Source organism: Truncatella angustata (genome assembly GCF_020726525.1).
Source record: "Truncatella angustata strain MPI-SDFR-AT-0073 chromosome Unknown BKA67scaffold_3, whole genome shotgun sequence".
NCBI lineage: Eukaryota > Fungi > Ascomycota > Sordariomycetes > Amphisphaeriales > Sporocadaceae > Truncatella > Truncatella angustata.
Window position 1 is genome coordinate 279,949 of NW_025763383.1, and position 24,226 is coordinate 304,174.

At 49.8% G+C, this 24,226-nt stretch overlaps 4 protein-coding genes across 4 annotated transcripts; 2 read left to right on the top strand and 2 right to left on the bottom strand.

The window, feature by feature from the left end:
- Positions 1–1,022: 1,022 nt before the first annotated feature.
- Positions 1,023–2,198, top strand: BKA67DRAFT_515549 (putative metal tolerance protein 3; the record flags this gene model as incomplete). Its single annotated transcript, XM_046097737.1, has 1 exon — positions 1,023–2,198. The coding sequence occupies one exon, from the start codon at positions 1,023–1,025 to the stop codon at positions 2,196–2,198; it is 1,176 nt and encodes a 391-aa protein (XP_045959282.1).
- Positions 2,199–3,891: 1,693 nt separating this feature from the next.
- BKA67DRAFT_591607 (Alpha/Beta hydrolase protein) lies at positions 3,892–6,140 on the top strand (the record flags this gene model as incomplete). The annotated part of the gene is made up of 8 exons (XM_046104740.1): positions 3,892–4,014; positions 4,097–4,599; positions 4,657–4,704; positions 4,781–5,165; positions 5,231–5,372; positions 5,420–5,536; positions 5,597–5,761; positions 5,845–6,140. The coding sequence occupies 8 exons, from the start codon at positions 3,892–3,894 to the stop codon at positions 6,138–6,140; spliced, it is 1,779 nt and encodes a 592-aa protein (XP_045959283.1).
- A 1,407-nt stretch (positions 6,141–7,547) lies between these two features.
- BKA67DRAFT_533965 (uncharacterized protein) lies at positions 7,548–9,452 on the bottom strand (the record flags this gene model as incomplete). The annotated part of the gene is made up of 2 exons (XM_046099783.1): positions 7,548–9,317; positions 9,390–9,452. 2 exons carry the CDS (start codon positions 9,450–9,452, stop codon positions 7,548–7,550), a joined length of 1,833 nt encoding a protein of 610 aa, XP_045959284.1.
- Positions 9,453–15,808: 6,356 nt separating this feature from the next.
- Positions 15,809–18,861, bottom strand: BKA67DRAFT_656983 (anaphase control protein cut9; the record flags this gene model as incomplete). Its single annotated transcript, XM_046107038.1, has 3 exons — positions 15,809–17,547; positions 17,611–17,755; positions 18,706–18,861. The coding sequence occupies 3 exons, from the start codon at positions 18,859–18,861 to the stop codon at positions 15,809–15,811; spliced, it is 2,040 nt and encodes a 679-aa protein (XP_045959285.1).
- Positions 18,862–24,226: the final 5,365 nt, after the last annotated feature.

Genomic DNA, 24,226 nt, shown 5'->3' on the forward strand with positions numbered 1-24,226 from the left:
TCGGATCGACGCCCCGTCCTAGGGACCGCACAGTACATTAAGTTCAAATACCCTCTTGTTTCTGGACTCCAAACTCTGCACGTAAAGCCTTTCCACGACTCCTCTCGGTTGATATCTCTCATGATGCCGTTCGGTGTGAGCTTGCCCGCCGCCCACGGGCCACATAGCTCAGAGAATGAGCTGCCCCTCACTGGTTTGCGTTAGCGGCTTGGATATCATGCATTTTCCCTTCCGAAGCTCTATCTGGGCAATACATGTGGTCCTCTCGACGAATCGATTTGCATATTCTCTGGCTCCCCCGCCGGTTTACATCGCGTTGCTAGATGGCACAGAGCCTCTGGCATCTGGTAATGATGATCCCGCAAATGCTACACGATCATAAATGGGTATGGGTAGTAGAGCAATCATTCACCAGCCGTAGCTAATCCACGCGGCGGCTTGGCTTCGGAGGCAACGACCCACCAATATTGGCTGCCTCCTTGTTTGCTGGGCAGGAATATTTGGGAATGTGCCGGCAAAAACACAAGCCAAGATACAGATCTTCGTCCTGCTTGTCTGACCTTACTATAGTAACATTGGCGTAATCTCCAGTCACCTTTTGCAAAGCGGTGTCCAAAGTCGCGCACCCCGCCCACGGTAATTGCGGAATATCACTTCACTGCACTTCACTTGGAATCTTTAGCTTCTCCGTCATTTCGTCTTGTCCTATTGAAAACGCACACCGATTCACTTACGCAGGGCGTCAGTTGCGACACCCTATTTTTCAAATTCTACAGTGGATTGAAGATCAAGCATTCACGGAAACCATGGAGCCGGACTTGTCGGCTAGCATTACAATGCATCCACATCCTTTCCACCTGCATCATGAGTCTAGCCACCACTCCCGAACGTCGACTCCCAGACTCGTATCAGAGACCACGGCTCCCGCACACCGCGGCGGTATCAGCACTGGCGTTGAGGCAGTAGATGACGAGGGCGAGCAGCCTCATGCGCGCCATCTTCATCATGGACCGGATGTTGAGATGCAAGTTGTTCGACGATACTCTGACGGCGACCCTTACAACCTGCAGTCAGCATTCAAGTCCGAGGCGCAGTTGAACGAGATCAAGGCCAACACATCACGCAAGCGAACAGGTGGCAATGCGAGTGCCAACGCGGGACTGCGCGGATGCGTGCCTGCACGAGACGCATTAAAGGCTCGGAAGATTGAGGGTTTCTACAAGGCGCAGAACGAAACGATCGAGCGACTGCTGAAATCCGTAGAGGAGCATCGCGCTGAAGCGCAGCAGGCCCAAGGCGATGACCATCTTCGACACCAGATTGCGGTATATGGCAGTTTCGCGGCAAACATAATCCTCTCTGTCTTACAGATGTATGGTGCTATCTCTTCGGGTTCGCTTTCACTCTTCACGACTATGGCCGACTCCGTCTTCGACCCTATGAGCAATCTGCTACTTATCTTGTCAAACCGCGCAGTCAAGCGAGTCGACCCGAACAAATTCCCTAGTGGCAAGGCGCGTCTGGAGACTGTGGGAAATATATTCTTCTGCTTCATGATGACAGCCGTGTCCCTGATCCTGATCGCCTTTTCAGCCCAGGAGCTAGCCGATCATTCGAACGAGGGAACTACTAACTTCCACCTACCCTCGATCATTGCCGTAGCCATTGCGTTCATCACGAAATTCGCTTTGTTCCTCTACTGCTGGGGTATCAAGGACAAGTACAGCCAAGTCGATATCCTGTGGCAAGACCACCGCAACGACCTCCTCATCAACGGCTTCGGTATCCTGACTTCTGTTGGCGGCTCCAAGCTTGCGTGGTGGATCGATCCCATGGGTGCCATTATTCTATCCGTTCTGATTTCTGGCATCTGGCTGCGCACTGCCTTTCAAGAATTCATGCTTCTCGTTGGGGTGGTCGCTTCAGTCGAGACCCAGCAGCTCATCACGTATGTGTGCGTAACGCACTCCCCTCTGATCCAAGGCATCGACACCGTCCGTGTTTACCATTCAGGCCCACGCCTCATCGCCGAGGTCGACATTGTCATGGACCCTAACGCTTCGCTGCGGGATACCCACGATGTGGCTGAAGAGCTACAGTTTAAGCTTGAGGATCTACCAGATATTGAGAGAGCGTACGTCCACGTCGACTACGAGACAACGCACAAGCCCGAACACTTTGTCAAGAAAGACCTTTAGAAGAGGTAGTGTATTAGCAGACTAGACCGATTGCGTAAGTTTTCATTTCACGCCGTAAAATGTTTGTGCTCTTATCATTTTTGATAGATTATGGGAAATACGCCTAGCAAACCCCAATCATGGATGGACCTCGCCTTGATATGCATCGTTTGCACAGATAAGTCAGCCGTAACTATTGTAATAGAGACCAATGTTTCGACATGATATGTACTCAGTATTTTACTTCAACGACAGGACTGTAGTGGGATAAGGCGCAGTGGGTGTTTGCACCCCATTGGTGAGATGCAACAGTGACGCTGCAGATTTGATTTGTTGCACCGAGCAAACCAATAATGATAAGTCAGAGCTGATGCTACGTTGAGTTGATTGGCACGGTTTTGAGTGTATGATAAGGAGGCTCGGCCTTGCTCGTCCAAGTTAATGATGACTCCGGGATTTCCCTGCCATGAAATCACCAGCTCGCACTGCATCTGCAGTCTGTCTCTAGCGCGAATCCTTCGCGTTGCCATTGTTTAGTTACGGTTCCAGATGGAAGCTGGGCTCATATCAAAATAGCCTGTAAACATACCATGGCGGGTGTTCATATTCTATGTCGGCGCACAGGTATTAGATTGGCTGTTACAGATTCTAAGTTATGCAACTATTTGTAGACTTTTTGCAGTAAAGGTTGAAATTCTATAGTCGACATAAGGTAGAGGTTTCTCCATAATTATGGCCCCCAAAAGCCCCCCGGCCAGCAAGTAACCTGCCTAATTAGTGGGGGCCCCGGATATTAGTGTGGTGCGGCCCGGTGCTATGTACTCCTTACTATGTAGACCAGCTAACCAAAGTACCTGACGTCCAACATATCGAGACATACACATGAAGTGAGACATTTCAAGTCTTTGACTTGAGGTCAGGGAAGCAAGTTAATTCATTTTACCTCGCAAACCCCAGCGTTCACGCGGCCCGCATCGTTCAGAGCTGCCAGACAGATGATCACTGAAGTGCGCGTCTGTGGACTTGTGTGACCTTGGTAATGAGGTCACTCATTTTGTCCAAATCTTCTCTGCGCCGTCTGAGCCACGCGAGCAACGTCGTCTTAGAGAGGGGACCTGGAACTTTGATTGGAAACACGACTTTGGAAGTAAATGCCTGGACTAATGAGTAATGAGTACTTGGAGACTCCTCACATTAGCTACTCCACCCAGCATAGCCTTACGGACCTCGCATGCAAGATCCCTTGCTCGCTTGGACATGTTTCCCACTACGGCGTGGAGCATCTTTTAGGTAGTATGGAATGCTTGTCACTTGTCAGCAACTACTTCACCTAGCCAACCTTTTTGTGGCCGACGTAGCCATTGAATCCTTCGAGTATGCATGCGGGGATCCTCGAAATTCTTCGAAATACAGTCTCGGTCCCGCGGCAAAGTAAGCATTCAACAGCCTTGCATGTGGTACCGCGAGAAGCTCATTTGGCAGTCGGACGTATAAGAGGTCAATGGCTTGACGCGTAAGGGTAAGCTGTGCAGCGTGGCTGCAGAGAAACTTGCTTTGATCGCCCGGCAGGATACTCTTTGTATATATTGAAACCAGTTACAACCAAAATCCGACTGAAAAACTTCTTGTTCATACTCTGTTCAGCGATCCACCCGACCTATTATCTCTCGCGCACTCGGACAGTTTATGATAAGCAAGCGCTCGATACAATTAGATGCATTCTTTTGCCGGACTGCTGGGCCGCGGCCTGGTGGTCGCTCTTGGCCTGGCGTCCGCTGCACCTACAAACGTATTGACATCGCGCCTTACAAATGGCGTCGAGATTAGCTACAATGAGGTGAGCTCCATGCGCGTGGCTGCTTATCCGGCCGCACAATTTCTTTCACTTTTCTAAGGCCTAATGAAATCTCCTCATGTAGCCTGGAATCTGTGAAACCACACCAGGTGTCAAATCCTACAGCGGGTATCTCACCCTTCCCTCAACGCCTTACCAGCCTTACTCGCAGAAGCTCTTTTTCTGGTTCTTCGAGGCACGTAACTCTCCCGAGACGGCGCCGCTGAGCATCTGGCTGCAAGGCGGCCCCGGTGCTCCTTCCGTCGATCAGGCGCTTGGCGAAAACGGCCCTTGCATTGCGCAGTCGGACTCGAATTCTACTGTCCTGAACCCTTGGTCGTGGAACAACTATGCCAATCTTCTCTACATTGACCAGCCTACGCAGACGGGCTTCAGCTACGATGTCGCGACACCGGGTGTGATCGACGCGGTGACGGGTGACATCACGCTGGAGGATCAATGGTCAGGACCGCTTAACTATGTAGCTGTTGAGGGCACGTTCTCGAGTCAGGATGAGAGAAAGGTCGTCAACACCACGGCTGTAGCTGCCGAGGCCATCTGGGAGTTCCTGCAGGTCTGGATGGAAGAGCATGTTCGCCCCCACTATTTGACTAAGGTTGCCACGGGCTGACTTGCGACACACAGGTTCGACCAGTATCGTCGGGAAAAGATCAGCGTCTGGTCTCAATCATAGTGAGTCACAGAGCATATACAGGATATATCTATTGCTTCATGGTCGCATGGGATCTGACCAAAGAAAACCGTGCAGTGGTGGACATTACGCTCCGGCAATAGCAAATCTGCTGCAGACGCGGGCCAAATCGTGCTCCGCTAATGCTCTGCCCGTCACTGTCGATAGTGTCGGCATCATCAGCGGTTTCATCGATTTCCTGACCCAGGGTGAATATTATCCCAGCTTCGCCATCAACAACACGTACGGGATTCAAGCGTACGATATCGAAGTCTCGGAGTCTGCCGCGGCGAACTGGTCAATGCCGGGCGGCTGCAAGGAGCAGGTCGAGGCTTGCCACGCTCTAACACCCAATGGCTACCGAGATCAATACGGAACAAACGATACCGTCTCCGAGATCTGTGGTACTGCATTTGGAGTGTGTTGGATAACCGTGTATTATGCATATGACGCGCTCTCCGGCGTAAGTGGTGCTTTGGAATTCTTGGCGACACCTGGAAAAACGGTGTAGCTAACATCATTCGGCAGCGAGACCCCTTCGATATCGCGCATTTTAACCCACCTTCCTTCCCTCCGCCTTACGCATACGGTTTCCTCGCACAGGAATGGGTACAGAAGGCCCTAGGCGCCGAAGTCAACTACACGCAGAACCACAACCCGACGGCCAACCGTAAGTCGCTTTTGGTGGATCCGCACGGGCTGGCTAACTCCAATCAGAATTCAGCGCGTCTGGCGATTTCATATTCGGTGGCTTCAGCGACGATCTCGGCTCACTCCTCGACGATGGTGTAAAGGTGGCTCTGATCAACGGAGACCGCGACTTCAGATGCAACTGTGAGTCTGCCTGCGTCTTGCAGGCTTTGCTGCGGTACCGCCGAACTAACTTGTACTTAGGGGTTGGTGGCGAAGCAGTCAGCCTGTCCATCGACTACGAAAACAAGGACGACTTCGCCGCGGCAGGCTATGCCGACATCCAGACGAGCTCGTCCTACGTCGGCGGTGTGGTGAGACAGTACGGAAGCTTCTCCTTCTCGCGAGTGTTCGAGGCTGGGCATCAGAGTACGTTCAACTACCCTTGATATCACCCATATCCACTATGACGGGAACTCCAGCTCATGATTAACTTGTTTTAAATTACACAGTCGGCTACTACCAGCCCGAGACAGCCTACCAGATATTCACCCGTACCATCTTGGGCAAGGACGTTGCTACCGACGAGATATCTTTAAAGGAACATCCGAATTACGCCACCGAGGGGCCGGCAACGGTGTTCGATATTACAAATGAGACGCCAGCACAGCCTGCCTCGGAGTGTTATGTTTTGGCCTACCCATTGTTTCCTTATTGCACTGATGAGCAGCAACAGGCATTGGTAGACGGCACGGCTGTGGTGGAGGATAACATTGTAGTGAGCCCGTCGGGTAGAGCTGCCTCGTGATGTCTAGAGCACAATATACGAGAGGACTGAATTCGGTTTCGCAACAACTAAGTAGGGGTCTACTAATTTGCATTATAGAAAACTTTCAAGTATATAGTGACGAAAGTAATAAACCTGCCCTGCAAGTGTGTCTGTTTGTAACACGAACCGCGAGGACAAATGGTGCGCAAGTACTATCATAGGAGAATACAGGCTTGTGCTATGTTTTTGATTGTGGCAGAATGAATGTGTTCTGCCAAGAGACACATGTAGTATCGAAAATTCGGACTGATGGATGCCTTAGGTACACATCTAGGGCAACCACTTTAGGTAGCGTCCAGTGGAGCAGAGGATAACTCTGCTCCTCATCGTTACATCACACTTCCTATCAATAGAGTACTGCTACTTACAACCGATGGGAGTAGCTTGCGTCGCTAGACTCGATGGACCCTCACCTCACCAGTCAGCAACACAGCCAAGTTGGAATATTGGTTGAGTCCTACTGCCAATGGAAGCTTGGTCGATGGCGAGCATGCTCTGAACATCTGAATTGGATTTCTCGTCGAAGAATCTCTCGGAACCTTGGGCGTCAGTCTTACCGTGAACCGAGACGTCCCTCCTATACATGTAGTATATCTAGATGGGATATGGCAAGCCCACAGAATTTTAGTGAAACTGTACAACCTAGCACATATATATTGTCCCCGGAGACAAGCCTGTTCGATCTCGAACAGATGTAGACTACCGATGCAGAATAATCCGACCAGCTCTAATGGGGAGTATAATATGGAAGCAACGTCGTCTCAACTGTCACGAATGCCGTAGAGTTGTGACAACATGTACAAGCATTTACTAACACAAATAAGGGCACTTCAAAGGCGCACAGGGCTGATAGAGTGATAATCTATGACGTGGTCATTCATGCATAGCTATGGAGTTATGGAGGTATATCCTTGTCGTCATGCGATATTCCATGTACATCCATTATCATCTGTGATCAATTCAAAACAAAGGAAGGGATATCAAACATAAAAAAAATTTGAAGATGTATCAGTAATGTGATCATATCGCATCCATCCGCTATTTTTCAAGCGATGCTCCTTCGGATCCGCATCTATCCAGAAGCACGTTCCGCCAAAGAATGCTCGCTCGCTCACTTCCGCGGAGCTACCGATTTTCGATCAGTTCAAAGGGGATTTCGATTGCCCTTTGGAGAGTTCTCTAACTCAGCAAATTTCAAAATAAGAAACGCCGACTATGCCCTATCTTACAGGCAGGTTCTGTAAATTTTTGTTCGTAAAAGGTCGTGTCGGCAATACAAAAATATTTATCGTACATAATAGCATCGCGGTGATCTTGTCCAGATACCGTCGTGTCATGAAGTGGGTAGCCAGGCCAAGGCGCGAATATGGTTGAAGCTCAAATTTCTCAGAGGAATCCGCCCTCGCCTCCTCCGAAGACCCCAACACTACCGCGCCAATTGCACTTTTCCTGTTCTCTTTGGGAGGGCCGCGGGGTGCTCCGGGGGTCTCGCGCGTTGCGAGGAGTACTCTGTTGAGCTTCAAACTCGCCGCTTCCTCGGTTGCTACCGTTACTCTGGTTGGTTTGCACGAGCAGGAGGCTGCTGGTGCTACTAAGTCGTCTACTAAATTCATTGAAGCTTAAGCGTTTCACACTCGAGGTGGAGTGCCGTTTTTCGTGATGTGGTCGGAGACTGTCTTCTTCCCGGCTTACCGCAGCCGGGATTTGAAGAGGGGACAAAGGTACTTGGGGTTGACTGGTTGTCCGCGGTGACATGATGGGTCTCATCTTGGAATGGGCTGTATGTGGGCGCAGTATTGATGCACCACCATCGTAGGCCCGTGATTCTGCATGAAAACTCAAGGATGCCCTCCCAGTCTGCGATACTGAACTGTGTCGATTTGAGATGTAGTGGAGCGCACGCTGGGTAGATGGGCCGATCGCAGTCCTTTGGCCAGTAGTTTCTTCTTCAAAGGCATCATCATCAGTTGAATCTTCATCAGGCTCATCATTGAGGTCGTCCCCTTCAGAATCTTCATCTTCCTCCCAATGGCTTGTCATCGGTGGAGACGTGAGCACCATATCTTGTTTCTCCTTCTTGCGCCGCTCCTCGGCCTCCCGCATCAACGCCTCGAATCTTGCCAGAGAGCTGAGCTTCTCCTCGCCAGGCAGAGTTTCACGCTCCGACCCGGGAATGCGACGCAATTGGAAGGCCCTGTCCAGAATGGTTTCCCTTGGCAATGGCGGCGAGCTCGATATCGGGCCGGCTGGTTGCCCCTGCGAGCCGACGCTTCCTCTGCCTCTGACAGGAGAACTCAGGGTTGATGAGCGGCCCTGGGCAGCAGTCCAGCCAAGCATATACTCTCCTTGGTATTCACCAATCGTTGTTGCTGGCGATGGGAGATCTGCTGGGAAATCTGTCGGGAGGACTGTTGTGTAATGTTGATTCGGTACTACATATCCCATGCCCATCGCACTCACGGAGCTGGCATGCGAAGAGAGATCGCTCTTTCTTGACCTCAAGCTAGGGGATTCGGCCGAGAATGTCACAGGACGGTCGCGACTCGATCTGGATATTCCGGATTGGCTATGCGGCAACGGCGGTCGGGTGTTCCCACTAGACGGCCGGGCCGGGTATTCGGAGGCGTCCCGCGATTTGGCGGCGAAAGGGTTGATAAAACTAGGGGTGACAGGCGTGATCGGGCTCATGGGCAAGGTGCCCGGGATCCCAGGCTGGATCAAGGACCTGATACAATGCGCCCAGTCATTCAGAGTATACAGATCATCCCCAGGCCTGAAGTGTAAGGTGGTAGGGCCGGAATCTTTCGTCGTCGTCAACCCTGCGGTACGGCTTGATCTTCGCTTTCGCAGCTTATCCGTAGCTGGGTCGGGAGACACCTGTAATATGAGCGTGGGCAAAACTGGGCCTTGTTTTCGATGGGCCATCATTTGGATCTCGCAGGCCGTAATCGAGGCGATTGAATGTTGCTGAACGGCTTCCCAGTCATCCTTCGTCTTGTATATTGACAGGTATATGGCATCCGGCGCGGGAATATTCTTTATTTTGGAACTCTGGCCGCGTGCATCCTTGATGCGATTCGTCGACAATATTTGGGAATTACTGGGATTCGTCTGTGCAATATCTCTGAGGGGGCTTCCAACAACGACAAAGCGAGACTATACTCGGGTCAGTTTCTTTTTTTTTTTTTTTTTTTTTTGTCTTGGACTAGTGGTGAACAGATCAAGTACCTTCCAAACAGCCCGTCCCAAAATCGTTCCCCGATCCGGGGGAATCTGCAATACTCCTTCCATACTTTTCTCGGGGTGGTTGTCGGACTTTGCGCAGCTTGCGCAACGGTTCCTGGAAGAACCTGAAGTCAGGTGTTATATTGTTGCGCCAAGTTTTGGGCAACGATCGTTGGTAGTGCGTTCGTGGTGTATTAGTGATTAAAGAGACATATCAACAGCTGGAAGAGGAGAGCCCGGTTTTTTTTTTCTTCTTCTCCTCTTGAGTGAGTATCGTATCAGGACAAAGTCCAAGCCAACCCGCCCGTCGAGGAAAAGCGAACCGAGAGTGAGAATTCGGCTCGTCCCGAAGACTCCGTCACGAGGAAGCACAAGCACAAGCAAAGATATGGCATGGAGTCCTGAGAAGTTCAGACCGTCGACAAGTACCCGCGAACCCACCCAGAGAAGGCGGAAAGAATTGGCAGAGAAGGATTTGGACCCCAAGGGAGATTAACGGCGGATACTACAGCGTAGCTGCACGAGGCGCACAGTACATATGTAATATAAGGAAGAATGCAGCAGGCATGAAATTTCCTATTCCTCGTCCGAATGGAGACTTGCCAGGATTGCTTTGCAGTCCGTCTTGGAGACCCTGCTGAGAACCTGCTGGGGACCAGGACAAAGACCGGGGGTCAAAAGACCACTCTTTAAAACAGAAAACGACAGGCCGAACGTCCGGGTGCAGAAGGGCTCAAGGATGCTGGTCGTAATGGGTATGGGTATGGGATGGGATGGGACGGTAGTGTACAAGTATTGCAGGGTGTACCTACAACCCACTGGGTCGCACCCAACGGAAAATATACCTGCAGGACAAACGCAGCTCTGGTAATTGGGTTTATTGTTCCTCCGCGCAATCTCACTGGCCACATGGCCATTCCCCAATTGTTTAGCGGGCACGCCCCCTAGCCTTTCCTCTTCGAGTTAATTACATAGTACCAAGTAAGGTCCTAGGGCCTGCCTGTTGCACGGTTTCAGGGAAATGGTACGGATTACTGTAGGAAGGAAGTTGGAGGGTACAAGAGTTCAAGGTACATTCTGCCTCGAAACTCCAGCCTCTAGACTAGCCCTTCTCAGAAAAAGCGAGGATTGGGTAACTGGGTACAAAACATGATTATGATTAGCATGGTTAGGATGTTGAGTCAAACAAACCTGCAAGGCCCAAAATCCTGCTGACGGTCTGTCTGGCTGGCTTCACACACGCAATGCCCAACCATACAATCCGTTCACGCGCAAACTCGTCCTTCTACATACCTAAATACTGGTTTACTGCCCAAGGCTCGTCGTCTCTTTCTCTAGCATACTAATATCAGGCCATTCTTTCGCTGCGGTCCCCATATACAATCCACAAAGTGCCCTTGCGGCGCAATCGGTTGGTGCCAAGAGGCCGCTACACACCCACCACGATTTTATCATCAAATCCCTCCGGCTCCGCTGACCGTGGTGTTCAGCTTCAGGTCCGTCCAACATCTCCGTAGATGCTAACTCTAGCGCAGTGCCTGGATCGATGATGGGCATGTGGCTTGCTTGTCGACCATTGCATCTTCGGACTACGGCCGGAGTCTCACGCTAACCTTAGTCCATAGTGGTCGGTAGGCATGGTTTAGTCACGACAAAGTTCAACTAGAAACCCAGCGTGAGTAAGGAGGCAATCTCGCCTGTCAACATCATGACAGGGCAATTTCTACGTGGACGGACGTCAATAGACATGACTATCTGGGGGGTTATTGCTCAGCGGATTGAAACTTGATCACAAGCTATGCGTTTCGAGCCATGAACTAACTACATACATACCTTAGACGGTCTTGATTGTACTTTCTGAGCTTTACGCAAGTGCTCAGACTTCATTTCACCCTCTGGATATCCGTGGTGCAAATTTACTCTCACGATGGTTGGGTTTCTGGTTTCCCCCCCTTCGTCGTTCTTGCCTGCATGAGATTTGCTTTAGCTGCTTGTCTTGGACGGGTCTGATCCTTCAATCACCGCAATGCCCATGTGTCACTCCTGTAGGCCTGGTGGGGCCTTGGAATTGCGAAATCTTCTTCAACTGCAGATGTGTTGCATGGCATAATGCACTCAAGCGGACAAGGAATATTCATGCGCAATGCAGGTTGCTCAATGAGAACAAATTTGTTCGTCGTTGCCACGGTGGTATGAAATATCCTGAAATGCCTCGTGATGGCAGTTTGAGTTTAATCAGCTGCAGACAAGAAGGGTCTAATGTGGCTACTGTAAGGAGCCTCTTCTCCGTGTCTCCCCCAGCCTACAGATCCGTAACGGCAATAAACTTGCGGTTAACAGACTGGGGACACTTTAAGTTTTAGCGACTTGGCATCAGCCAGCGATTTCTTTGGCATCGGAAAATCTAATCTGACGACCGTCAGGATTACAAACCCGGGAACACTCATAGCGACTGGTGAGTGTCTGATCGCCGTGCCTGTGCGGGTGCAATCCAGTGTGCTGGAATTTATGATCCAGAACAAGGACAGGGGGCTGCTGGTGTGAGCGCACAGTTGCCCTGGTGCAACTTCACATCTGCAACACATAATGCCCTCAGCTACAACCAACCGACCAATACCCGCTTGGAAAGGCGGCAATCTTTCGATACCCGAAAGCATTCTCCACATGAGCCCGCAGTCAAAGGAGAAATAGTCAGCCCATCGTCCCACCAGCCTCGTTTATATCAAACCTTCGAGGTATGGTATTTGGGGGATAATCTTCTATATCGGGACTGGTCTTCAAAGTTGCGTTCTACTGTACGCCTGCTACGGTTGTGGGTAAAGCAATGTCAAAAGCACCTGAACCCTGTGATTTGTTGGACCCTTGCCTTACCCGCACATCTCTTGATAACCTGCATCGGCTGCTGGCAAACCGAGAATGCCCAGCGTCACATGGAAAACGGATGCCCATCTTCTTCTCGTGCGGGCGCAGACGGCACTGGAATGTAAAGAACGCGCGGCTGAGAGCAACAAACGTTGCGCATGAGGAGCAGATGAACTGGCTGAGGTGCCATACAATAATTCAACAAATGTTTCAGGGGCTACATAGGTAAGTCACTCGTCTCCAACTACATATCGAAATTGTGGTCACATCCGCTGCAGCTTCGAACGGCCCATGAGCCCCCATTCACCTGCATTGCCATGATGTGCCAGAAACCCAATTGGTGCAACAGTCCTCAAGAAGCTAGGTCCTGCATGCCACCGCGGCGACGAGTCCTACTTGTCAGAGCGTCCCAATTCGACGGCTATTGGTCTATCTTCCATCGCCGTGAATTTGCCCCTGCATGATAGCGGAAGCAAACAGACCCAGAAGCTGTTCTAGAATGGTGAGCGCCAAAGTAGACTTTGCGAAGTCGGGTCTAGCTCGCCATGCAAGCAGTTGCTTCTTCAATCGTAAAAGGGGAGGCCGTTTCGCACTCTAGACTACATAAAAGTGATTAATCACATATTTGCTTCTGCGGCGTGAAGGACCGAGGATGTTCACACCATGTTCGGCATTAATGGTTGCACGTTGAGGTCGCGCGTTGAGACTAACGTGCTACTGTGTGATTGATGATTTCATTGAACTGTCCAGGGCGACTCTCAAGAGGCAGACCAGGCGGGCATGACTGGCGTTTCCAGCAACCCGGGACTTTGACGGGGTGCCCAATCCGGTTGGAGCCGAGCTCGAAGCAATAACAGTGGGACCTAATGGCAGGGCTCACCGCATATTGTGCCGCGATATTGGTAACAATCACCCAAGCGTCCGGTGTCATGATCACCTTGAAGAAGCCCCATCCCATATCCATGGCCCGAGGGCCCAAGACGGAGCTGACTCTGCTAGCGTTGATGACCTAGATGACCTGGACTGACCCTCGAAAAGATCGTACACAGACCTGCGCTAAGTTGTTAGCCTCCCTTAAAGCACGTGGCTAGTTACATGGCTGCCGAAGTTCACGATCTTTACCGGCAAAAGACAAAAAAGCAAGAAAAAGAAAAGAGTATGCAGCTTACGATTTGTACCTCAAAACTCGCCTTGAACAGGAAATTTTCTATCTCCTAAGCCCTAGATTTGACGGAGTATATCCAAACTCGATTGATAGTACGTGATCCGTCTGCCAAGGAGTGTACATAAGCCCGATGTTTGTCAGAGACACATTCTTACGAACATTATCATTATAATTTCGGGTAACGGGAGCATAGTCTCATAACCACATCACAAGCGCCGTGTCAATGCGGGTGATCAGCTTTGTCCCCATCGCTTTGGCTGAAATTTATCAAATTATGATTTCAATTATCCTCCTTGGCTGCTCAGAACATTTGTGCAGCTTGTTAGCCTGCCGGAAGGAGCTGCCAGAACTCTACTAGTTGTGACCAGATCACCATGGTGTTACCAGCGTCGTACAAACCACCCGACTTATATCGTATTACATTATTGGCTGCCTTCACGATATTTCAGATTACCACCGGTTTCGAGACACTTTCCTGTAGATTCTTGCTGGCCACAGATGCAATATTGGATCGTGATTGACATGTAAGACTCATTGTCAAAACTGCCAACATGCATTGCTTCACGGCCGAGAACACTCGAAAGCGGAAATGATACGGCTCCATTCCAAAACTGATGTAGCATCAGCTCTTCTTGGACACACTAGGTTGCGTGACATCAAATGTCCATCATGAGAAGCCCTCCCTGAGACGTGGATCATGCAAGCTTCGCCCTGACAGAGGAGCTCGGTTAGACTCGATGCTGATCATCAATGCCGGCGTCGTAGATCAGCGGACTGATTGCGCTCTTCTGCATCGTCGGCTCTCAATGACACCCGTATCTGAGCTTCAGGAAGGGGAGGGCACGGTCCCCTTCCATACCTACGCTACTGCCAGATTAACGAGATCCAATAGTCCCAATAGTTTGTCCCGTCGATGACCAGAAATCAGGTTTCCTATTGATGCGCTCGGACGAATATAGAAAGAGTGTCCGTTGTCATTTGAGTCTATTATGGCGCTATTCGGAACACCGTTTGGGAAATCCTCATGAAGGTTGGGTTATCGTATTCCCGTTACATACTAGACTAGTGAGTCTTCAGGGTTGGCCTTTTGCAATGAGCGCCTCCCGAGCACCTAAAAAAAACCAAGCCGTTGTCTGCTGATCACCAAGGGGAAAATGCAAGTAAGATTCTCCCCTACATGCCCTTGGATCTTCCACGCACTTTCCCCGAGTGAGCTCTAGCATCCAGCCGTACCCCCGTACCACTCACCTGCTTCCGTCGTTACTCCCTGAGCACCCTTAACCGAGGCTCAAGACTCTACTTACATAGTTATATCTGTTTCACTGAGAGGGAGAGTGAATAGAAAGAACTATGGGGCCCCCACGCTCGCTTGCCGATATCTACCGCAAATCAGGGGTCCCTGTGGCATTCCATCCGTTAGGTCTCGACCAAACCGCCGCGTAATATCTTCGCCCGTCATCTACCTGAATGTCTGAGGCCATTGGAACGGCAAGAGCCATTTTCTCGCTCGTCAGTATGTATGTCCATGGCAACAATGTCGGGACGTGTCACAACACCACCCCCACTCCCATACCACTACGATACATACGCCAAAACCCCAGAATCTCATCTAGTAGCTGGCATTTTAGCTCCCAAACCATGTGAGAATGAATGGGATGTTCAGCAAGCGCACGGCATAAGTCGTATTTGGATGAATCAAATCTCGTGGCCAGAGGCGGGCCGCGAGTCAGAAGGTTGCCGATCGTGCTAAAAGGTCGAGACGGCGTCGTCTATCAGGCAAGCCACGTTACTTGGTTGGGGATGGGGGTGAAACGTCCGCCCTAACCAGGTGGTGGTGAACTTCTTTCTGGATTAACTTCACCACCGTCTCCGGTTTCCCACCCTTGCCATTACCTATGTGCTTGGTGAGGGCAGTTAAATTATGCCTGCATGTATTGCTTGACAAACTCCGCCGGCGGTGGGTCAACAGCACGGCTGGTAATGCAACAGTATCCCACAAGAAGCCAAGCCTTTGCTGTGGATCTCGCCAGCCGAGGAGCGTGCTGACTACCGCACGACTATTACAGTACCTGCATGATGGATGCCATCTCGTTTTCGTTCTCGCAGGACCATTTAATGCTGAGCATGGCTCACACTGTCACAAAAGACATGGTGCCAATGGCGTCCTCGATTACGACAGCTACTTGGATAATGTGACAAACAGTCCCTGGAAAACCGCACGCTCCTTTCAATATTGTATGTCATTAATCGTCATTCCGTGTCGTTGAGGCTGAGAGTGACGGTCCTAGTCCTGTCTTTTCCCAGCATCGTCTGCTCCTTGCAATATTCATATGCGAATGACTACCAAACTCCCTAGATATGCACATAGACGCCTGCTGACTAATCCGCACCGTCTTCACTCTATTGCGTCCATCTCGACGTCATCCGACAATGGAGCACCGCCCATGATCCTCATTCTGTTCCTGTCGTAGAAGGAAACTCCCTTTCCCTTCTCCTTCGGTCTAGACTGACGCGGTTGCTTCGGACCTCGAATCTTTTCAAATTCCCTTTCAAACGCTCCGAGTGCTTCGTCTTGCGCCTCACCAACTAGTGGTTCCAGTCCTGCGGCCTCCTCGAGAGCTTTGTTGAGTAGCTCCGTCGCAATTGGATCCTGCGGGTTCATGGCCAAAGTTTGGTGCAGAGCCGCGATCGCCTCCTCTGGTTGCCCTAGCTCCATGAGGAGTAGCCCTTTCGAAGAGAAGACAGCTGCGTCTTTCCCACCAAGGCGAAGAACCTCGTCGAACTGCTCCATTGCTTCAGGGTACTTTTTAGCGCGGCGGTATGCGTGTGCGAGGTTTGTGCGCGCAGCTAGCCATGCGGTAGGTTCAGAGTCTATGTCCTCGGCGACTTCCAGTGCTCGAATGAAGAGCTTCACCGCATCGAGCGGCCGGTCCTGGTGATAGTAAACAACCCCCATCTCATTTAGTAACAGCGGGTCCGTCTTGCATAGGCCATAGGCCGTCTTTAGGAACTCGTCGGCAAGCGTCATGTTGTTAAGAGCGTGATTTTGCATGCCAAGGAACACTTGAGGCAAGTGCGTGCCCATGAACAAGCGTGCTGCTGTTGAATATGCCGAGATAGCCTGGTCGTGCTCGCCCTCCGCTGCGAATGTGTGCGCGAAGCCGATCCATGCTGGCCCGAAATGAGCGTCCATCATGCTGGCCTTGCTAAAGTAACGGCGTGCCTCGGCGATTTTGTCTATAGTAAAGTAGTAGATGCCCACCGCAAGCCATGTAGACGGTTCCTCCGGATGACTGTCGGCGAGGTCATGGGCGATGAGAAACAAGACATTCTTCCTTTTGAGCTCGTAGAGACAAGCCAAGTGCAGCGGATAAACGTTGAAGTTGTACTTGTCCTCTTGCAGGATCGAATCCGTTATGGCCAACGCATCCTTGTAGCGGCACTGTGTATATAGCAAGTCTGCTCTCGCGAGCAACAAATCAGGATTGGCCGCGAGATTGTAGTGAGTCGACAGAGTTTCGCAGGCGGTTGTGAAGGATCCCGGGTTCCTATACTTGGATAACCTTGTCGTGTACAGCATCCTTGTGAACTCGGCTGCTTCCTGTGATGATGAAGCATCCCCGGCAACACTGATGGAGTCAAAGTCAAGTGATTCCAGAAACTGCCATTCCTCGTCGGGTGACATGAGTGAGTTCTTCATCAGCTGCTGGAAAGCCTCGAAGCACTGCACGTCTATCCTTACGGCATCTTTGTAACACTCCTTTGCACGATCGAATGCGTTCTGTTTCGCGTAGCATATACCGCGTAAGAAGCACATGGCCGCTTCGAAGCGTCTGTTAGCTGCTTCCTCGTCTGAGCCGTCTGCCATGCGGTTCGACTTGTCCAACTTCCCGGCACTCTTCTGAGCCTTCCGCTTGTTCGTCGAGCTCGCAATCAGATGGGTAGGGTTTCGATCGCCGAGGACAGCGAGGGCCTCGTCATATCGCGACTGCTTGATGAAGCAGTGTCCGGCAAGATATCTGCAAGAAGGGTTCCGGGTTATGAGGTCTGACTTGGAAAGAAAGGCTTGAGCTCGAGTGTAATTGCCGGTTGCAAAATGAACCTGTGCCAGCCAGAACGCATCATTATCGTTGTCTACACGGTGAGATAAGGTTAGCGGCGTCGTTTTTGGTCCTCAAGTCCACGGGGTTGATGTACTGGTGAGCGCTAAAAGCTTGTCGCCGATGAATATGGCCGAGTCATACTGGGCCTTGTTGTAGGCATCCTGCCTCCATTCTCTCAAGAACCTCTCCATTTCGGAGACTTGAGTCTGGCAGGCCAGATGGGTGGCATTGGGGCCGGCCTTTTCCAATGTAGTCGCAGTGTGATGTCAAGCTGAGAAACGCGTCTGGGGGGAGTGCCTTTGAGACGTGGGGCAATTACAGGCAGTTGCGGCCCACTCCGGTCCGAAGAGATTGGGCTTTTATTTATGTGCTTAACTAACCTAACCTTAGTTGCTACTGAGAATCGTCCACTAAACATTGTGAAAGCAGTACCTACTGTGTAGCGGTCCGATGTATTATCATATATGCTCTGCAGCTTTTCGCCTTCAACGTTGTGCCCCGATGCTGTGAGACAACGAGAAAGCGGCCCTGCGAGACTTCCTTCAGTTGGATCTCTTCAAACCCCCAACGCGTAACCGTGACTCTGGCGAGCACTTCCCTTCGCTCATCGAGCAGCAGGGCGAGCACGCAGATACCAAATACGTCGAAAGGAATTAAAAACAATACATAAGTAGTCATCAGCTCCATAGTCTAAACTACACTCCCAGGATCTTCCTCTTCACGCTTTCAGGGTATCGTTCCGTGTGCCCCCCGTCACTTTCCAAACACAGAGTGAAGATCGCCGACAATATTCGGCTTTTCCCAGGCAGCACAACGAACGCCATTCTCATGCTCATGCTCATCACGATAAGTCCCAGCCGTCGATTCCGTACGGCGGGTGTACTGAGAATCTCCTTCCGGAGGTGGGAGCCCCACTTTAAACAAGGCAATCACCAGTGCCATGCCATATGAATGGTTGGAAATAACGGTTTTCGGAATTGACACGCTTATGAATTTCACCCAGTCACCGAAAGGCCGGCTCTAGTTTGCCATCGCCCCTATAATCCTCATGATAAATCGCCATGCTGGCAGCTGGTTCATCACGACTAAACCAGTACTAGCTCACCCACTCACAAGCTTCCTGCGCTGTCCAAGTATAAATGTCTGTCTATGGAATCAACTTGTCGTGTATCCAAACCAGTAATCCAACCAGGTTTTCTGCAAGCGCCACGCGGATGGTGTTGGGTCTCGTCGCCTGAATCTGAGAATGGCCAGAGCCTCGTTCTTGGCAGCTACGGGCCGCCTTCAGACCCTCACTCTCCTTAGCAGTATAAAAGTCGAAGAAATGCGTGACAAGGAAACGCATCGCTGCCAATGGAGATATCATAGCCAGCGGACTTCCTGCGGTCAAGTTGAGGTGGTTTACTCGTAATGATTCGGGGTGGAAGGTACCGATAGAAAGCGAGATGAAAGTCCCCCACGTTGCGGTTGGCTTTATGGAGAGCCTCTTCATTCTAACCTACTGGTCTATCTTACCCAGTCTCCACCTTGTGAAGCATGTTGATGGTATCCAGGGAGCTACCTGGGATGGTGGCAAGTCTCGACTCGTTATCGAAGCCCAAAGCCAGGACTATCAAGATCCAGCTCGAGAAGCCGAAGTTATGGAATGATAGCACAACATGGAAAGCAGGTCCTCCATTATGTTCGCTCTCTGCAAGTATCGGTAGTCCTCGGGATACCTCGTAAAAGCTGCCTGGGCCGACATATATATGTATTTAGCATTCATCTCCTACCTAGAGACTAGATGTTGTGCGCGCATCTACGAATGAACAGTAGTGAAATTGTTTCATGCGACTCGCTATCTAATAGATGTATTAAAGCGTTTTTCGCAATAGTGGCCGAATCACTCCCCCCAATATCCAGAGATATGTTTGATTTTCCTCAGTCGTGGAACATCGATTTATTGTAGGGCAACAGGCCCGTGCTAATTAAACCATAGAATCAATGAGCTAGGTAAGCAGCACCCTCAATGCAGTAGAAAGATATGCGTATACGAATTTGCTGGACTTCTGAGAAGTTTCGGCAAGAATGTTTCCCGACCAATACCTCGCCATGGACATCGCTGAATAAGCAGACTGCTGTTCACCCTGGACAGGCATAGCAGTGTAACACGATGCGTAATGGAGGTGACAAAGAGCTCACGCATCCACAACCAGCGTGTAACCAGCGGCACCGGATTCCCTCTTTGACTCGCTTGCTTACCTCCATCATGCCGCATCTGATAGGTCAATATTGGAATCCGTTTATTTAATATTCGTAGGTCGGGTTTTTACGGATCGGCTTTCGGCATTTTGTACCAAAACTGAAGAGGTGGTCTCCATCAATGCAACGTCTTCCCACCGCACATGTAGATAGGCCGCAATGTACAGTGCGAAATACTGACCCTGGGTGATCAGGGGTCAACATGAACTCCAGAGTCGTTGGATCTCAAGATTGCCTCTTCGTAAGGAGTTGTATCAGCATCTAACTAGCTGACAGTCACTCCCATCGCCCATGAATGAGGTGGTTTGTCCTCTACAAAGTTGTCTCAGTGGTTAAAATCAACGCACGATTATGCAACCTCGTTTCGAAAATATGGCAACTCATCCTTTAACACTGTCAGAATCGTTCCCGACTAGATATGGTTCATTCGAAATAAAAACCTCTCAGATCCTGCTGAGCGTTAGCGAAGCAAATACTTATCGGTTGTAGGCTTATCTTACTATACAATATCTTGATTGTAGCCATGATGTCAAAAAACTACTCTAACTTTTCGAAGAGGACGATCATTTCCAGACTCACACAGGCGAAAGAGATCCCAACTACAGTGCCAATTGCAGCGTGATCATATTTTTCTTGACGTTGAGTAACCCAAAAAGGCATGCTCACGCAATAAAGGCGATTAGGCTCATCTGACAATAATAATTAATTTCAGGCAGCATTCTCCAAGCATTGGTATTTTCCTTTTTGTTTTCTTTTTTTCCCCAATCAACTCACTGACTACAATAGTGCATGTTAATTCACTTCTCTTGGAGCAGACCTCTATAACCTCCCTACCTATAGTATCCTGGGTTCTTAACTCCTAGGGGCGGGATTGGCCATGGGGCGGGATTTCCGAAACCTCAGCTCATGTAGTCCTAATGCTATCATCATTGCTACATTATCATTGGATAGAATCAAATTTGCAAAACTACAGTCATGCGAGGATCCAGCATGAGAAATCGCTGGTCAAGACCCACCACAGTCAATAGAGAAACGCTCGAGAGCCTTGCTGTCCTCAAAGACACGATGATACTCACGACGTTGAACTATCAAATCGACGGGTACATAGAAGCTGTAGTGGAGCAGAACTTCACTGGGGACCTTCGTCCAGTCCGGAATCTGATATAGAGTCTCTATTGTGAGCAGCGTCCAGCACTTAAAGCAGATAATCCTGCGGATGAATAGGTGCCGGCGTCTCAGAAATGTGTTGCCAACGGGAACAAAATTGTTCCTGGCGACATCAAGCTCGTTTTAGCGCGTTACATCTAATACATTTTGCAGTACCAGATCATTTTGTTTAGCCTGTCTGATTTACAGCTATGGCTTGCACGCGAGATTCAGATGCCAATGATCACGCCCGAGCTGATGGAAGTCGCAGAATACAAGCGTCGGACGCTATCCCAGGCAGTTTAGGAGCTGGAAGAAACGGTAAGAAGTCGCAAACTTATCAGTTCTTTGAAGCGACTCATTGATATAATAGGCTTGTATGGGCAGATCTAGGGGTAGAGAGCTATCGCTACGCCGACAAATTTGACTGAATAGGAAGGCATAAAGGGTCACTCCTAATTGCCAAGGCCATAAAATTCAGTTTGAAATGGAATCATATCGTCGATCAGACGTTCATATGGATTCTGAGAAAGTTTCGGTAGCCTTATCCTGTCTTTAGTGGAACTGAATCTGACGTAACGGGCAAGCATGGTAAGTACAATCTGGGACGAAAAGGTACAGCGGAGCTAGATACGAATCGGCCACGATGCGCTGGGGATCATCGCCGCGCGTAAGAACAATAAGTCTTCACGCTAACAAAAAGAAATTGCAATGAAAAAGCAGCACACAGCCGAATAAAGGTCCCGGTCACGGCGAAGTGAGCTGGCTGCGCAGTTCCGTAGGTTTACGTAACGCACCTCCGCCTGGCAACTCATGAAAGAAGGATAGAAATCTAAAGACCGGGGTTAATGGATATGGGAAAACGGAGGTATAAGAGGCCGTAAAAGCACGAGGCTAGTACCGAGAGAAGTTGCATAGGTTGAGATCCAGCGAGCCCCATTATACCGTTAGCACTCCGGATCGCACGATGAAAGTCTATACGCTGCTCCACTCCTAAAAAAGGCGGATCGCCCACTATCTTTTGAATAAGGAGCCCTTCGTAGGGCTGATCTTGAAGCCACGGGTTTGACAAAGTTGGACAACCTTGGCTCCAAAAGGGAGGCATCGCAGCCGAATATCTGGCATAGCGGATGTTGGCTTGTATTTTACGGATCTCCTACACGGATAACAACGGAGCAGAATAAACTTTACATTCTCATGTATATTACCCCACCCACGGGCTTACGGGGCAAATAAATTATCTTATAATCTAAAAGATATCCTAATTTTGTTGTCTGGGATCTGTACACAGCAGAGTTTCGCTGAATTCCATCCTGGTTGCATTGTATCACCTCTGCCGCTGGATGGCATGGTTTGACAATTTTTCTCGATTGTTATGGCAACGGATATATACCATGACAACTACTGCTCGAAATAACGGTGGTGTCAATGTTTTTACAGTGCCATAGAAGTATAATACAGCCTGCGAGGAGCGGCTGACGGACTGGTGTCGACACTCCACGAAGGTCGCCTAGCTTGCAGACTAGTTACGTATAAGTGTGACGATAGTCGTAGCGCCTAAAACATGAATTACAAAGTAGTATTTGACAAGTAGGAGAAGTGGATGGTTCGCTTCCCTATGGTAGAAAAGATCATAAATCCTGACAAAGAGGTGCAGATTAAAGTAGCCACGATTAAACTCATCCGTTAGCAAACGAATATACATATTCCCGATACCAATGCTTAATATTTGGCCCTTGACAATCCACTTAGGATTGGTCCCTTTATTATAATGGAGTTTAAAGCTTTGATAGCACGTCAGATCTTGCCCGGCCGAGACAAAGGCCCGTTCAAATTCTCAAGGAGGGAAAAAAGCAAAGTGCTAGGTGCTGATGGCCCCGAGGACGAGAAACCATCCGCATTACTGAGGATATACCAAAAGCAGGGGCGTTATGACACGTTGATCGAGTCGGCCTGGGCTGGTGAGACCCGTTATCTCATACGGCTGATCTTTGAAAAAGGCACCCCGTAGTCGGTCTTCATGGGGCAGCACAGCTCCCTGTGAATTCTTCCTATTAGCTCTGGACTGCTGGGCCAGTGGAAGAACTCTGCCTTATCGATGGCTGGCTGGGAGGTTATCCGTTACTTCTAGAGACTTACAATGAGAATACGGGGCCAGGACTACATACTGTCCAAGGCTCCGCCCAAGAGACAAGGGAGCGCAAGGGACTCGCGAAAGTAATTGGGATCTGTACAAGGATGACTGGATAGGGTGCCACATGGCTGAGAGGATTTCAAAGATACCTAACCTAGTAATGTGATGACGACTCGTTTTTAAAATAAACTGCGACCGTGGAACGATATGATTTCTAAGGAGGTGACCAGAGAAACATGGCGGGACACGAACATCCGGTAAGCCACTCTGGATCATGATAGTACGGCATGAGCTATCACCTCTTGAAAGGCTCAGGGATTTTGGTAGAGGTGCAGGACCTCGTAAGCCTCCGGGCATAATCGGGCAGCAGCCTTTTTGGGAGTTCGATGTCTGGTTATGGGGATCAGATAGTTGGCTATGAAAACTTCGGCTTCGGATTTCTTAAGAAGGACAAGGGCTAAACTGTGAGTGATATATAACCAGATTCTGCACCTTTATATTCTGCAGTATTTTCTTCCTTTCTTTTTGTCATACTGGTTGAAGCCTAGAAACTTATTCTCTAATATTGCACTTATTCGTCACTCTCACCGTGTCGCTGAAAGGCGTAGAGCATGTCTTGAGCAATCTCTTCCCCTGTTCAGAACGGTCCGGACGCAAAACCGACCGCGCCTCGGTTACGTCTGGGAAACCTGCTCTACAAGATAATCCAGGATCCCGACAATTAAACGAAGGGTTTTGTTCATTCCTCGTTGCCAGCAAGTATCAATAAGACGTAGTGGAATACAATACGGACGCTTGGACTGGCCTTGATATCAACAACACGCCGCCAACACATTCGCAGGATTACTAGCATATCTTCGACAGTAACCTTTTTCTTTCCCAACGTTTATTCGCGTCCCAGGCCTAACTCCGCCATTGTTTGTCGGTTGTTTGGCCTTCTCACATGTTTACTACCCATAGATAGGCGACTTGACCGGGAATCTTGGCCATTCGTATACTAGATGTGTGCTCGATTAGTATCCTACCTTTTTTTCTTTGGAAGTCTCTCTAGTTCTGCCGACCTGGACAGAATTTTCTCGACACCTAAAACACTTTCTTCTTTATAAACATAGAATTAAACTATATTGAAATAATAAAGTTAAGAAGAATACTCATATTGACTAAATAGTATAGTGTCGATTTCACGCCT